Source organism: Azolla caroliniana, unplaced genomic scaffold, assembly GCF_043228905.1.
Source record: "Azolla caroliniana isolate FFs.n. ecotype wild unplaced genomic scaffold, voAzoCaro1.0.p SCAF_6, whole genome shotgun sequence".
In the NCBI taxonomy this organism is placed as follows: Eukaryota; Viridiplantae; Streptophyta; class Polypodiopsida; order Salviniales; family Salviniaceae; genus Azolla; species Azolla caroliniana.
This window is the reverse complement of record NW_028230441.1, coordinates 578,749-595,433: the sequence shown is the minus strand read 5'-3', so window position 1 is coordinate 595,433 and position 16,685 is coordinate 578,749. Positions and strand designations below refer to the sequence as shown.

The following is a 16,685-nucleotide window of genomic DNA, read 5'->3' as shown; positions in this document are numbered from 1 at the left end:
GGCAATGACATTAACCATCTCCAACACTCTATACTCTTTCCTAGACCTTCTGCAATGCATCCCCATGAAAACCCCTTACTTGATCCAATTAGTTGACCAGATTCATCTCTCATACATAGGTTCCATAGGATGTGTTGACATTGTTTTTTCATTTTAAAAGTAGGAAAAGTAAAGTAATTGTTAGGAAACAGGTCCTTCCATGTGGGAAGGAGAGCACGAGCCGGATTGGAATCTGAGGAACCAGTTTTGGATGGAGGAGAGCGAGTCGTATCAGTTGGATCCGAGGAAGAAGAGAGTGACCGGATTTGGAACCGACATTCGGATTGGATCTAGAGAGGCATCCAGAAAGGGACATATTAGTAATAGAAGATGCACATGATAACCGGTTGTGGCCGGTCAAATCCTCATCAATAATTTATATTTGTCATACATATAACCATTCATTATTTTTTTGGAAAAAAAAAAGCATTCATTATGGCTAGCATGCATTTATTTTTCTCGAGCAAAAATACTTGTACCATCACCATGGAACATATCATCCCATGATAGGTAAGGAGAACTGACTCAATGATTGTGTTTGTTATGGATTGTTTTCAATGATTAGGGCATAAGCATTAAGTGCTTAGTGTTCTATATTTGAGATTTTGTCTATAGACCCCAAGACTGTAATACACACAAATAATGTACATATTCTCCAAATTGCCATTATGTTTTTGTAAAGAATCGTGTATGATTCTTGTGTAGCGGAAGAGATGTGTGTTATGTGTATGTGTGAGAGGAATTAGAGGAGAGATGAAAGAACACAAGATAGGTAGAAAAGAGAAATAAAATACTCACGAAGGTGTATATTTCACAAGTAGAATAAAAATTACAAAATGTAGCATAATAAGGAGTCACAATCAACTTAGTATGAAGTATGAGGAGGGTGCTTTATATAGAGTCACCCTCTCTCTTCATTAACTTTACAACAACCACTCTCTCTCTTGGGGAATGTGAAGACTCATAGTCATGGAGAATATGTAACTCATTAGTTATGTGTCATAGAATACATAGTTAATGTGTAGAGAGTAGTGGTATGACTCTTGACCTTTGAGTAATCATAGATTCTCAAAAGGTGTGTTCACACGTTGTGCTATGTTGAGCTTGATTCTCAACAATTTTCTCCCCTTCTTTTTTTCCAAAAAAACACTCCTTCCATTAGTTATAAAATTTTACAAATGAGAATGTTATATACAAATAAGAGTAAGGGACTTGATAGTTCCATATTATGTGGAGGCTCACTGACTCAACAAAGGGAGAGGACGACCATTGTCGGATAAAGGGCAATTGTTGTCTTTCGAGTCCATTGGATCCGCCCGTGATGCCATTGTATTGGCTCTTTAGAGTGGCAACAACTTCATTTCCCTTCACACATGGAACTTTGCAAATAACATCTTTAATCTCTTCTTGTGCCAAAAGTAATAAAAAATGTAACCTATGGTGGACATGGCTTATTCTTCACGTATTGCACAAGGTTTCTTTGATCAATGGGTTGAATTATCATTCCTAAACATGTTTTTTGTATGTTAATCCACCCAAATGGTATGCCAAGAAGATTGGTTTTCTTTTTGCCATCAGAATTTTGAAAAATGATTATGTGTCTTACAACTAGAAAGTGCCATGTTTAAGTGAACACTATAACATGAACCTAGAACTACAATGCCTTCTCTATATGTTATTTGTTATCTCATGCTATATGTATTGTTTCATGAAATCTTGTTCAACTTACATAAGAAGTTAGAACAAACCATACATCTTAAACCAAATGCCATGATGAGGTTACCTAAATTTTATGATATCTAAATTGAAACACAAAACAAGAAAGTTGTGTGCTAACATCTTTAAAGGTGAAAGAATATGATTAGGGAAAATAAATTTACTTGCCATAGTATCATGCAATTTGTTATTACAACAATGAATACCTAAAAAGATGTTCTTCAAGCAATTGCATCCATTATGTCACAAGAATAGTACATTATTTGATTGATATTTTCCCCATTTTAAAAGACCTCCATTAGTGTTGTGCATGAGGTGTATGAAGTTTGAACATTAATAGTCACACCATGATGTTGCTCCTTTCATTTGATGGAAGATAGATCACATGTAAAATTTCGATTATTTGTATACTTTTAACTACAAACTTAAGTATCGTTTTACCAAAATTTAAAAACTAAAACATTTTTAATTTTATTTGAAAGGTAAACCTATAATTGTAAACTTGATATAGAAAGAATTCCTTATAAGTTTCTTGCATTGATTAATTGTAAATATACATACATGGAAAGAGTTTGTTCCTATATGGTAGTTTGTGCATCTAACCCCACTCCCTCCACGTGTACAATATTCCTTATCAATGGTCACTTATCATGAACCTTCTCTCTTTGTAAAGAAAAACCCAAAGTTTGATATATATTTGATAACCTATGCATCTAATCATAGGAGATTAGTTTAGGATTCGCAAAAAATTGTTCAAGTGAACCATTAGCAAGGGGCAACGGTTCAAACTTTTTTACATGCTCATTTCTGAGTGCTAATTTTGCCTTATTACCCACTAACAATCCTATTCTCATCATTTTTTATTGTCACCTTCCTTTTAATACAAATTTGACATACCAATTAAAAACTTTATATATAATTTCCTCTCTATGCTATTAAACTTTTAGATGTTTCTATTATCATTGTCAAGGTCCACATAAAATATACAAAATGTAATATTCTTGCAAAGTTATAGATGTCTTCAACATCCACTATACAAGTACATTGTTCTAGACAATATCAAGGCTTTTCACAAGAGCATATTTAAAGTCGTTTGATAGAAAGAGAACCACGATGGAAGTTGGCTCTTACATTAAATTGTAATTGTACAAGATTAAGGCAACATGATTAGACTGTGTGCAATAAAAATTATGGGAACATTTTTTCGATGAGCTTTGAACATTAAACGCCTTTTTTTGCTCTATGGTTGTAAGACATTGTGTATTACTGTATACATGAAAACTTATATTTCCATGGTGTTTAGATATTTTTGTATGTGCGTTAAATAATACATCTTTTTGAATGGAAACATGAGATTGGGTTGTCTTATAGAATTAGAATGACTAATCGAGCTTAATTATTTGTGGCAAGGTAGTGAATACTAGCCTCTATCATGTTGCCATATGATGGCAACATGAGGAAATAGTTTTTTTGCCGAAATTGCATGAAAGAAAAAGGATGCAAACAAGGCATTGCTTGTTGTATGTATGTGTAATGTATATGATTATGAGTGTAAATGTAAGTGTCAGTGTGAGTGGACAGATAAGAAGAGGTGTGAGTGAGTGATTAGTGTGGATGGCCAAGGGGGCTTGCACCCCTATGTGTCTACCCTCTCTTGTACTATTTAACCCCCTTATGGGGCATGAATGAATGAATAAGGAAAAGATTTATCTCTCTAATCTCTCTCTCTCACGTTGAACCCCCTTGAGAGGGGGGGGGGGTGGAGCCATTCTAGGCACCACCCCCCACCCCGCAATGATTCTCAACATCATCCTAACACACCTCGCAGTGCTTCTCAATGCGCATTGCAATCATGCTATTACCCCGCAATACTCATCATCTCCATCACCATCTACATTCCTCGTCAATCCATCATCGCTAACCATTACCATTCATCATCAAATCATTAACCCTAACTCTAAACTTATAACAAAATGGTTGTTAACTACATAAGTGACTGCATCTTGAGACAAAAATTTAGCTTACATAGGGTTCCAACTTTGGCAACGACTATCATGGAATAATCAATTTCTCGCAAGCATAAGAGGTTATATAGTCAATTGACTCACATTTTAGGGTACATAAGGCCCAACTTTGGCAACCATTGTGAATTGAAATAGTTGTGAAGTGGCATTTCCAACTTTAATGCCTAAAATGTTTGTGTTAAGAGCCTATCAATTTTAAGTTTAGACATTTCAATAAAAAATTGACAATTGAAACATATCTAATTGCCTATCACAATCAGAAATGGGCTTCCCTCTTGGAATTCCCTAATGCGCATACATTTGGGTTTGTGTTTCAAAACCTTTTCCATCAACAATTACCGAATTTTAGTACAAATAAACATTTTGTTTCAAAATTTCGATTGCCAATTAAATCTTATCACATCAACATTTTCTAGAATTTGAATAGAATCTTAGAAATGTTAAGATTTTGAAATGGAATGAGATTGTGATAAGTCAACAATTTTATAATTTTGAGAATTCAAAATTCCCTTTGTTAATGACAACTAAGAAAATAAGTGGAAATTTAAATAATACATACACTATCAAGTCTATGAGGCAACGTGTGTAAAGGTGATCAATTACCATCTTTCCCATTCTCTTTGGAATTCTTTCAAATCCCTACTTTGTCCTAGTTGCTTGTCATCATAATTCAAATAGAAACAACGTCAATCATGCAACCATTCTCCCTAGATGAATATGGCTCTTCCCCAGGGTAGGATTTGGTGGAAGGTAATTTCCTACTAGGCATGCATTCTCTGTTTTTGAGGAGGGAAAAAATAATAAGAGGTTTCAGCAAAGGTAGAGAGGCACAAGCTTATTGACTTTGAGTAGCAAGATTCAAAACTCTTGAGGAATGTGGTCCTAGCAACATGAAGTTTTTTAGAGACTAGGAATGTGGTCTCATGGAATGTGATGTTGATAAGGCTTATAGAACATGGATATTTCGATGTATCATTAATTGTTTTCACATGTTGGAGATTGATAGTAGGGTCCCCGATTCTATCCCCCTTTTTTGGGTGGTATCCTAGCTTGTCGTATCAAAGGTGTTATTGGCAAAGGCTGAGAGTTGTTTTCATGGATTATAATTAACCTTATCTTGCCAAATGCCATCACTTATAGTTGGTCCTTTCTTTGATGATGTATATGTACTTGTGGAGTGGAAACTATTATGTACTATTTGTATATTGCCTTTGGCATTGTTAATTTTAATACCAATGGAGCATATTTTTTAAAAAATTTAAAAATAAAAATTTAAAACCATTAAATAGTTTAAACCGAAGTTTCTAACTGTTGAAACTGAACCGAACCGTTAAAAAAAACTTGAACTTAAACCGAACTGAACTATTTAAATTGTTAGGCCGCAATTTCGCGGTTCGGTTTGTGGTTCAAACCGAACCGTTGTTGACTGTTATGGGGAAGGGAGGATTGGTTTATATAATGCATTCTCATGGAGTTATATAAACCAAATTATCAGTGATCACGACGATGGTAGCATGAGTGGGATATGAGGCTTGTAAACACTCCATTCCATACAAAGGATGTACATATTCCATTACACCCATGACAAGGCTTGACCTTCACACACCTTCTTAGATGAGTGTGTTCACAACAAAAAGTGTTGTTGGGGTTGACCCTAATTCCTCGAATAGGATGAGAAGAAGGATATGAACTCTCCCATGCAATTTGTTTTTGCAAGAAGATGAAGGCAATACTAAGTAACCATAGGATATCAATGCCGAAGCCCGAGATGTTGAGGGCGCTCTTTTACTCCGTGATATTCATGAGGAACTTGCCTAGAAGAGGAAATCAGAGAAATAGGAGGAGAAGGCGGTGAGGTGAGTGAGTGTCGTCGAGGAGATGTGTGTGGCCGCTTCCTTCCTTACTTGTTCATCGATTGAAGATGCACGTAAAAATGAAAGAAAAGAATGAAAGAATAGGGGTGGACGGGCAAAAGTGAAGCCAACATAATCGCTCCGTGTGTGCATACAATCAATGAAGGAAAGGAAAGGAAAGGGAGGTATGATCAACATCATTATAATTTATTATTATTATTATTAAGGAGGACTTGTTGCCTTTTCTTTAACTTCTCTGTGTTCGAATTACGAAAACGGAGGAGGGGAACACGCGAGGAGGACCGGCACTCTGGTTTAGGGTTAATCAGAGGAAACAGAAATAAATACACGACGACGACGACGACGACGACGACGACGAAGAAGAAGAAGCATCAGGTCTTGTGACCGAAAAAGTCTCAGATCTCGTGCGATCGAATAAGCGGAAGAAGCAGATCTTGCGACAGAGGAGCTTCCAGGAAGACGGAAGAAAGTATACATAACAATGGGCCAGCAGTCGTTGATCTACAGTTTCGTGGCCCGTGGCAGTGTCGTGCTCGCCGAGTTCTCTCATTTCACAGGGAACTTCAGCACCATCGCTGCACAGTGCCTCCAGAAGCTCCCCCCCAACAACAACAAGTTCACGTACACCTGCGATCAGCACACTTTTAATTATCTGGTTGAAGATGGTTTCAGTAAGTGCTCTATCTAGTTCTTTTCTTTATTCTGATCTCTCTTTCTATCAATATCGCTCTCATTGTCTTTATTGTAGTCCGATCTGGACATTTGTCTGTGATGTCGGCATAACTTTTCTTTGTCAAAAAAAGAGTTCGTTACGAACAGAATCTGCAATGGCTTTTTTGTGAATATAATTTTTTTGATGAGAGGGATATTGATTTGTTTTTATAATCGTGAATACAGAAACTATCTCGGTTTGTATGACAATAGTCTGTTTAGAATTTTTATCTCTTGAATATATAGAAGAACATGCAGTTTGGACAATTTTGGCTGTCTCTAGATGAAAATTGTTATACGAATTTGCATGTAATTGTCGAAAACGAAGGCATTTAATGGCTAAATATATGGTTGAGATTAAAGACATTCAGGTTGTGTATCATTGAAATCTCCCTTAATTCTGTTCTACTATCTTGTTGAAGGTGGCTTTAAGTACCTCCATCTCTTTCTTCTGTTCCTTATCTGTGATTCACATAATGTTTCTTCTCTTAAAAAAGATCAATATTTACCAAGAATTGTAGCTCTAGTTTGTAAAGATGAAGACTTCGATGAATCATGCCTATTTTGATGTAGATAAAGCCAAGTTGGAAACTGCTACGCCATAATTCTGTAATGTTGTTTTTTGCGTAGACTATGAATATATTCATCTTTTATCATCGTTAATATTGAAAATCTAGACTGGGCATTCTGGCTGGCTCATTTTTAATTTTTTTTTTGTCTTTATCAATATAGAGTCAATGTGTAGAGACTTTGATGGCTAAGGTATATGGTAATTGGGATGAAAAATGTTCTCAGGTAGTTTGTAAACTGAAATACCGTTTTCTGCTTGGTTGTGTTGGTATCATTGTTGTACAGAATAATGTAAAGCTACCAAATTAATCAAAATTCTAATTAAATATCAGAAATATAAGAGGGAACTTGCTATAATAAGGGTCTATGGCTTTCTTTAGGTTTCTTTCGTAAAGGAGTTTGGTATTCACCATGTGGAGATAAAGCTTAGAATTAATATTTGTCATTCTCGAATAATAGAGAAATGCATATTTGAATCTATCTGGATTAGACCTTCTGATTATCTCAAGCGTAGATTCACTCCAGGTATTGCGGAGGACCATGCAAAATCTCGATATTGCAACTAAATATATAGAAATGAAATGAGATTAGTTAATAATTGTTTTCCACCTATCTACTGCAATGTATACAAACTCAAATTGGAAACCATCAAGATTGGAGATTGGGCACTCCAGTTGTCTCACATTTGAGACTTCTCATCTATATTAATATAGAATCATGTAAAATGTAGGGACTTCTAAGGACTAAATATATTGGAATGGAAACAGAAGACATTCACATAGTGTATAATTGATCTTATCTATGGTGGAACTTACATTTTTCCCAGAAAATGTATCTTCTCTGTGCTGGCTGTAATGTTTACGAGAAAATGTAATGATAGAGCTGCTTATGAATCATGATATTTCCTGTAATAGCTCTATTGTTTTTACCAAGCAGAGTCCAGTTATTGACTGAAAATTGTAATAATAGCTTTGCCAAGTTCGGATGATGGAATTTATAAATTTTTGGCACCCTGCCATCTATAGAAAAATGATCTAGATTGGCCATTTTCAATTTGATTTTATCTGTCTGTACATATTTTAATATGTAGCTATGCTAAGGGGATAAAACTTCATAATGTATATGGATTATGATATAAAAGATTCCCCTAATGGATTATGACATGAGTAGGAATGCCATAGGATGTGGTCTATATGTTATTAGTAAACTGCATAATCATTTTTCAAGTTTTAGGGTTTGTGTTCCAGATGAGTTGCCCACACTTAATAATAATATCCCTCTATGCAAAATATATTTACAATGAGGTCAACGCTCTTGATGCTACAATATGTTGGGAGAAATTTGTTAATGAACCAAACCTCTCATTGTTGGAACGTATTAGTGTATAGGAACTCCTTACATCTAGCTTTCTGGTCACACAGTAGACCTACAAGTACTTCATTTTTAGTTTTCTGTCTGCACAACTAGATTTTCAAGTACCTCATTTCCACTTGACTAAATAGATTTATATTATTCACATTTGTGATTCTTTGTTCATTTTCCCATTCTTATACGATCTCAACTTTCTAGTTTTCAGTAATTCAAAATGTAGGTGCAATTCTGTGAATAGAGGAGGAAACTCTAACAGATCATGCTCCATAGAAAACTAGATCCGTGAGGCTACTTTTTGTTTCTGCAGTCTGCATTTGTATGAGATGGTAAACAATGCCAAGGAGTGTGAATCAGATTTCTGAAGTCATATTGCATGAACTGATATGGCAAAAGATTCGATGTCCAGGATGAAAAATAATTGATAGCTAGATGCAATAATCTGAGTTCCTCGTTGACTTGAAAAGTGCAGGTTTGGTTGACATTTTGAGTATTTCTTTTCTATGTCATGGATGCTTCTGAGACCTCCAATTTATTCTAAATTATGTATCCTAATATGTGTATATTTGCACACCTATATTATATATAATAAACACTCTTACCTGTAAATTGTAGTGGAAGCACATTATTTAGCAGCTGCAGGAGTTTCCACACTAGTAGTGTACTGCTGTGTTTGTATATTGGAGAGACTTTTTAGCTGATGCAGATTTTATTTTCAAGTAAATAATTGGGATGTTTCTACTTGCAGCCTACCTAGTGGTTGCTGATGAAGCAGTAGGCAGACAGATACCCTTTGCCTTCTTAGAACGTGTCAAGGATGATTTTAAACGAAGATTTGGGGGTGGAAAAGCAGACACTGCAGTTGCACATAGCCTTGACAGGGAGTTTGGGTATGGAAATCTTTTAATTTGCATTTTACCAGTTGTTTCTCCATTAGAATCTCTTTCTCAATAGTTCCTCTGTACACTTTGCCAGGCCTAAATTGAAGGACCATATGCAGTACTGTATTGATCACCCAGAGGAGATGGATAAAATGGCCAAAGTAAAGGCTCAAGTCTCCGAAGTTAAAGGCATTATGATGGAGAATATTGAGAAAGTGAGTTCAAATTTTTTATTGTTTCTTCTTACATGTATATGTGTATGTAAGTATATATACTTAAGGATGTCCATGTATGTGCGTGATTAATTCTGAGATCATGAGATAACCATCAAGACTCCTGAAGTGAATGAAAAATAAAAAATGAACAGATATAATCCTGTTAGAACTTAAAATTCTTACAGATAGAAGAGAGTTGTCACTATGGGGAAATTGTTATTAAACATAAATTTGGCTTGGTATTGAATGCTAAGAAAATCTTTGGTTAAGTTTTGAAATATACAACATTCAAAATATTTGACAAGATAAAACATATCATAAACAGATTACATTGATTTCTTGATATAAAACTTTGGATATTAAAGGCAGATTTCTTAGTTCTATTTAGAACCAAAGTAATTTAGTATTAATTTGACTATTAAACATTTCTGATGATTGAAATTTGACAGATAAACTCCAATCCCCAATTAAAGCCTGAAAATAAGACCACTGAAATTCAATGGATTCTGTATTTCTAATATTTGTTGAGAAGCCTTTAATATTAAATTCTAGTCAATTAGGCCCATAGATCTCTCTTCATCGTACCATACATGTTGCTTTTACCATCAATATCAAACTGATCTTCTTAAATATCTACGGGAATGCATATATCCTCTCCATTGCTTGACGCAATGGGGATGAGATATACAGTACAGAGATGTATCAATAGAGGAGACTGAAATGGATAGAGGAGTCTTAAGAATGGTTGCAATGTATAGTAAACATCTGTTGAGGAGATTGATAGCGCAGGCCTCTTGGATGCCGGTGCAGGGAAATCTAGGGAATGTGACCTGCAGAGAATGCAGGTAGTCATGTTAAGCGCCAAAAATAATGCTTTAAAAGAAGAAAGAATCATCACTTGATGCCAATGTGTTACCATGGAACCTCAACCATAGGCACCTAAACGTATCGCAAGATGTCTTTTTGCAGAGAAGCATCATGATGGATGTCACTGGGTGAGGATGCCCGGCATTGAGAGATTGCCATTGGTCTATCAGAAATGACTTTTAAGCTTCTTTTGGATCACACTCAAACCTACTCTGTGTTCTAATATTTTGAAATTCACAGCTCCATTACTTTGGAACTGCAACCACAGGCACCTGAAATTTAGGGAGAGCTGAGATGTGCTTTTGCTATCCCAAGTTATCTTTGTGCAGAGCAGTGTCTTGCTGGACGTGTCGCAAGGTGATGATTCCCCTGCATTGAGGGGTCGCCATTGCTCTATCAGAAATGACTTAGAGTTCCATTCACGATCACGGTCCCATTATTTTGTAACATTCACTTAGAGTTCCACTTGTCTTCTCTCTGTACCTTGCCTCCACTTATCTACGTCCTAATTTTGAGGTATTTGCTTTTTGACTAAAGCTCTCTGAAATCTTATCATGATTGGACAAATTTGAACTGATAAAACAGAAGGAAATCCATTTAAAATACATGCATTAGATCCTCACAATCTCAGCATTTTCATGATGAAAAACCGCACATATAAATCCTTAAAAGTTGTGATAACATATTTGTTAACTTATGGTTATATCACCATCACCATCCATGCATATTCAAATGAAGTTGGGCATATGATTAAACACAATATTAAGTCTAATATCATCTAAATAGTCTTTCCTTGATTTTCTTTTAAGAATGTAATTTCAGAATCACCTTCCATGTATGCTCATGGGATGAAGTTGAGCATATGACTCAACAGAATCTACCATAGTCCAAACAGTATTGCCCTAATTTTCTTTTAGAAGCTAATTTTGGAAAGATGGGAAACCATAGAAATATATAATTTCATCTGGCTGATGAGGACAGATTCAAAATGGCACCAGGATATTATTGCGTTGCCCTGCAACCTAATATCCAACCCACACAATGGCAACCATTGATTTCTTCATGGAAATTATGATTAGAAAAACGATGGCTATTAAAGACATGATTCTGATAGGAAGCAATAAACGTCTATACATCAAGCAAATTCCTACAGATTTAACAAATTTCCTACCTCCGACAATATGACTACAGGATAGGAGGCATAGATAATGCACTTGCTCCACAAGTTCATGCCACATCATGCAAATTTTTTAGTATTTTTATGTGCACACTCAGGCTCTCAGTTATTGTGAAACACTCAGATCTGTATTTTATCAAGTAAACTCTTTCAACAAGACAGAAAAATGACATGGTTAGCTCCTTCACAACAGTTGTGGAAATGATATTTTTTATGATCATCTTCTACTACGGCTTTATAATCTGACCCATTAACCATGGATTCAGAATTTTTTTGGTGGATCTTGGGGGACTTATTGGTACTTCAAATGCGAAAAAATGTACTCACTGCAAGAAACTTCCAGTATACCTATTTCAAACATGTCTGAAAACTTGAACCCTCTTACTGATCAGAGGCCAAAAGATACCACTTGAAAGCTGGTTGATACATATATTGTATTACATACTTTTGCATAGATTGTGACATGAGCTTCTCTATAGCAATACGGGGAGGTTCCATTGATAAATGGTGCTGCAAAGATTTTTGGTGTTAAACGTAGAGGAAGTGTCCTTCAAAATGGGCTGGGGTGAGCTTAAGGGGACAGCGTAACCAAATGTGTGTAAGCCTAGTTAAGCATGACAAATGCTAGTCAAATACACTCCTCTAATTCCCCCTGCAAATTAAAAATTGTGACCTGCCTGTGGATATTTAATTATTTCTTAATGGGGAATATGCTTGTAATTGGACTGTTCAATCAAAAGAGCATAGATATCTTCATGCCCAAAAGCAGGGGAACTGTAGTGGCCACCAACTAGTAGTGCCCAAGAAGCAGTGAAACAGACAGACTTAAATGAGGAGCAAGAAGATTCCACCTGAAGGTTGGCGTCTGCCGACATAATATTACATACTATCGTGTACCTTATTAAAACTATTACCATGGTGCATTCACATGCATTCTGGTTGGCTTGATCCACAATTCTCAAATTTTAAATGTGCATGAATGCCATTTTTTGGGCATCTATTTGGGATATCCATTTTTCCTGGAACATTTGGTACGCATTGCATTTGCCCCTTTGTCCTAAAGAGTGGATTAGTGTAATATTTGATCCTTTTGGTAATAAGAGGTGTTGTAAACTGATTCTTATTTAAAATGTTCATTCAATGACGAGATATTCATCTTCTCTTCCACTTATGCATGCTCTTTAATTGATGCAGGTTCTTGATAGAGGAGAGAAAATAGAGCTATTGGTTGACAAGACTGAAAATCTTCGTTTCCAAGTAAATCTCTTTAAACAGCTCCAACATATTAAAGAACCATTGAAATACATGATTTAAATTCTGTTGTGATTTTTTTTTCTAGGCTGACAATTTTCAGAAGCAAGGTAAGCAGCTCAGGAAAAAGATGTGGCTCCAAAATATGAAAGTAAAATTAGTTGTGGTTGCCATTTTGATCATTCTCGGTCTCATCATCTGGCTCTCTATCTGTCATGGATTCAAATGCAATTAAGCTGTTACTGTATGCTCTGGATGTTTCATAGTCTGTATACTGGGGGGTTTCATAATTGGCTTTCTTAAACTTCTTGCCTGTCCAATATAGTTTCATAAGCACTTTATGCTAAAATCTCAGCTCTATATACTGATACTGAAGTTTGAAATTACCATTTTTGCGTTATTGTATATGTGTTATTGTATAGTCGTTTGATGTAGGTTATGCTTATCAGATAACTATATGCATTGGAATAAGGTAATAAGTTGAACATTGTGAAACAATTTGTTGGTTATGCGACCTTTACTGAATTTTCATAGCAAGGTCCAAATTATTTATAACCATATGTTACTGGATCTTTTGAATGGTTCTGATGAAATGTAAAGGGTATAGCTTTTTGTTGAGTGATGTAATTTTGTGGTTCCTATCATATCCACATCTCAGTTCTTTTCTCTCTTCAAATGCCCCCCTAGGTTATATTAACATAATAACTTTATACGACAGATTTTTCACATAGGAAGAGTTTAAGGCTACTGAAGTTTATATATTAAGTTATTGAATTAATATCTCAACTGAGGAAGGCTTTGTTTTGTCTCTGGGAAGCATTTCCCACTTAGTGGTTTCCTTTGTTATTATTGTTATCATCAGCATTACAAAATCATATTAACAATAGCAACATCTTCCAACTGACAACGTCACATTATTTGTAATTTTGAATGCTTTGTATTTATACTTTACAAAAATTTTGCGTTTATGTTCATCGTGTTGCTTATTATGCATATTGCAAATAATTTTCAATGGAATAATAATTTCTTAGATTTTGAAACAAAATCAGTTGGATTTACATTGGAACACGTTAGCATTGTCTGCCCTAAGAGAATGCTGATAAAAAACCTTGTTTTGAATATATTGAGTTTCTAGGAAATGAAATGTCATGAATATATTGAGTTTTTGTAGTCAAATGCTGACAAATGGGCTTTACCTTGAAACATACTGAATTCTTGTTATGATTTTACATCAATGGTTTCAATACGCAGCCCTAGGCAACTCACTCACTTATGTTCCCTGTGGCATCACCCTCCTTCATTTGAATTAATGCATCTTCTTAACAAAAGGACCACTAGTGTGGCAATAGAGTTCTAGTTTTCAAGCTTGGAGAGCAAATGACAATTATCATTTGCATAAATAAGAATATTTTACTTTTAAAATTACAAATAATGTGGATTTGCATGCACATAAGTTGTTGTTGACTCGCACCATAGACTATTGTCCAAAGAATATACTATTGTTCCAAAGAATATGCTACTAATGTATATTCATGTAACGTTGTCAGACTATTGTCCAAAGAATATACTATTGTTCCAAAGAATATGCTACTAATGTATATTCATGTAACGTTGTAGCTGAATGACTGGGAAGATATTGGTGATCTTTTTTAGTTCCTCAAACCTTGTTTAATATCACTTGATGATTTCAACAATTTTATTGTAATAATGTTATAGAGAGTCCCATCTCTAGGATAGTATAGCCCACACTCTACAATCCAAGATAGTCCCTTCTCTAGGATAGCATAGTCCACACTCTAAAATACAAGAATTGAAAATAATAATAATTCTCACTAGATGGCTGTAATACTAATAAAAATTTGAATCCCAAAGGCGATGGTAAATAAAGTTATTTGTTGAGTACTTCTCCATTATTGTGAAAACAACCTTCCTCATGAAATAAAATCATCTTATGTTGGATTCAAACACATGTCCACGAAGGGGATCTTGACAGGGTTTTAGATTTCAAAGTTTGGGAAAGAGTCAAATATGGCCCAAGATCTTAGGACAACGTTGTTTTGGTAATGACTACCTAGCTCAGATTGCAAATTAATAAGAATATTGACTTTAAGACTACATATTTGTGAGCATCTAAATTGGTATCATCCCATTGCAAATTATTGTCTTAAATATCATTGTAAAACTTTAATGATTTAATATCAATTTGTGGTCTGAAATATCATTGTAAAATTATAATGATTTAGTGTTGTAGAAGAGCTTCTAAAGCTTATTCTATTTATTAGACAATCAATACCTAATGTCTTCAACATTTTTATATTGTAATAATCTCATAAAGAATCCATAGTTTGTTGAAAATGTGTATAATCCACATGAACATTTGATTAGAAAACACATGACATCTATGGCTAGTAAGGTTTAAGAACATAGTTGAGAACTAATCATGTAATAAAATAAGTTGAGGTGACCTTATGTTTAGATTACTGAAACATGTGAAAATGACATGTATGGCCATCAACATGGTTCTGTTGTACGTCAAATTTATATTGTTTGTTTGTACTATCAAAGCTAACTGGTCATCAGTGTAATAAATATTTACGGACATAAAATTGTGGTGACAATGTTTTAATGTCATGGATAACATCAAACTAATGGTCTTCTTCATGATCTTGAGGAGCTTTATAATCATGCAATCATCATGATTGATTTGTTATTTAAAGAAATAAGCCACAGATGCATGTATTCTTTGTGCTTTTGAACCTTTCCCACATACATATATCCATTTTTGTTCTTTTTTCCCCAACCATCACGAAGTATATTATACAATTGTTTGTGCCTAGAAACGACCTCCGTTTTCTAATTAACACGTGTTGGTCTTGTTTCCTGATTTTTTAAAGGGGGCCAAATGTAACTTTCTATCCCATTTTTTGACACATACAACATATCTACATGATTGCTAGTCTCTATTGAATGTTATACATAATTCCAAAGACAAATCCCAATTAAAACAAAATGCTAAATAATGTGGCATTCTATAACTTGATGTGTTTGTCCATTCATATTTGTTATGTAGTTAAAAGTCTATAAGTGGGTTCCTGTAGTATGTGCACGAACATGTATATCAAAATAAATTATTCTAGATGTTTGATAACATGAATCCTTCATAGTTATCATGCCTATTGAATACCGTTTTTCAAAACTTTATATGTTACATGTGCAAAAGATAGCATTTCTAAACAAATGCATGTCCCTAATTGTACATTCGTCAAGTGTTTAGAATAAATTCAAATCCATTGTAAGTGAACCCATATTCTTTATACGGCATTGAATGTATGGTTTAGTATTATATCTGATTAGAGGGAACATGCTTTTAAATTCTCTCACTTCTACAAAGAAGTTAGACATTTACCCCGAAGGTGCATCAAAATCATTTTTAGAGAAGCTTACCATCAAACATTAAGCTAATTTTATAGCATCATCAAGGTGAATGGGTTTACTCTCTCCCTTAATTGTTATGTGTATAGATCCAACAAACACTCACATAAAGTTTGAAATGACACTTACCAATAGTGGGATAAACAAACACAATTCAACTTCCAATACTTGTTAACAAAGTAAACATTGCATAGGAGTAGGATAGCTAGCATTGTAGGCCTAAACTTTACAAAGTTTTACATGTGTGTGTGTGTGTGTGTGTGTTTCATAATACATATATGGAACTAGTAAACATTTCATTTAAAAAAAAGGATTAAACCTTTCCATAGCAGCAAGTAAACAATCCAAGGTTTTCAATCATCTTTTCAAGTCATGATGCCACCAATAAAATAAAAGGATGGTATAACTAATTGCTAAATAAACAAGAATGATCAGAAGTAAATTTGGAGTGGCATAATTGTGTGTTACATGCTTTGGTAGCCACAATTCAATCAAAATATGTATATGCTTTGAAACATTAATTTGGAGCTAACATCGATGAACCTACAAATTTTCATCGA

At 34.6% G+C, this 16,685-nt stretch overlaps 1 protein-coding gene and 1 long non-coding RNA gene across 2 annotated transcripts; both read left to right on the top strand.

Annotated features, from left to right (window-relative positions):
* Positions 1–5,915: 5,915 nt before the first annotated feature.
* On the top strand, positions 5,916–13,098 carry LOC147862396 (vesicle-associated membrane protein 721-like). Its single transcript, XM_087320807.1, has 5 exons — positions 5,916–6,324; positions 9,051–9,192; positions 9,278–9,398; positions 12,637–12,699; positions 12,782–13,098. The coding sequence occupies exons 1-5, from the start codon at positions 6,135–6,137 to the stop codon at positions 12,926–12,928; spliced, it is 663 nt and encodes a 220-aa protein (XP_087176933.1). The 5' UTR covers positions 5,916–6,134; the 3' UTR covers positions 12,929–13,098.
* Positions 9,405–10,866, top strand: LOC147862397 (uncharacterized). Its single transcript, XR_015529906.1, has 3 exons — positions 9,405–10,243; positions 10,368–10,393; positions 10,623–10,866. It is a non-coding gene; the product is annotated as an uncharacterized LOC147862397 (long non-coding RNA).
* Positions 13,099–16,685: the final 3,587 nt, after the last annotated feature.

What these genes read in the sequence shown, in the direction of transcription:
- LOC147862396 (XM_087320807.1), top strand. Translation starts at nt 6,135, where the DNA reads ATGGGCCAGCAGTCGTTGATCTACAGTTTCGTGGCCCGTGGCAGTGTC. An exon ending in TCTGGTTGAAGATGGTTTCA is followed by an intron (nt 6,325 to 9,050) that starts GTAAGTGCTCTA and finishes TTCTACTTGCAG; the next exon opens with CCTACCTAGTGGTTGCTGAT. An exon ending in AGCCTTGACAGGGAGTTTGG is followed by an intron (nt 9,193 to 9,277) that starts GTATGGAAATCT and finishes ACACTTTGCCAG; the next exon opens with GCCTAAATTGAAGGACCATA.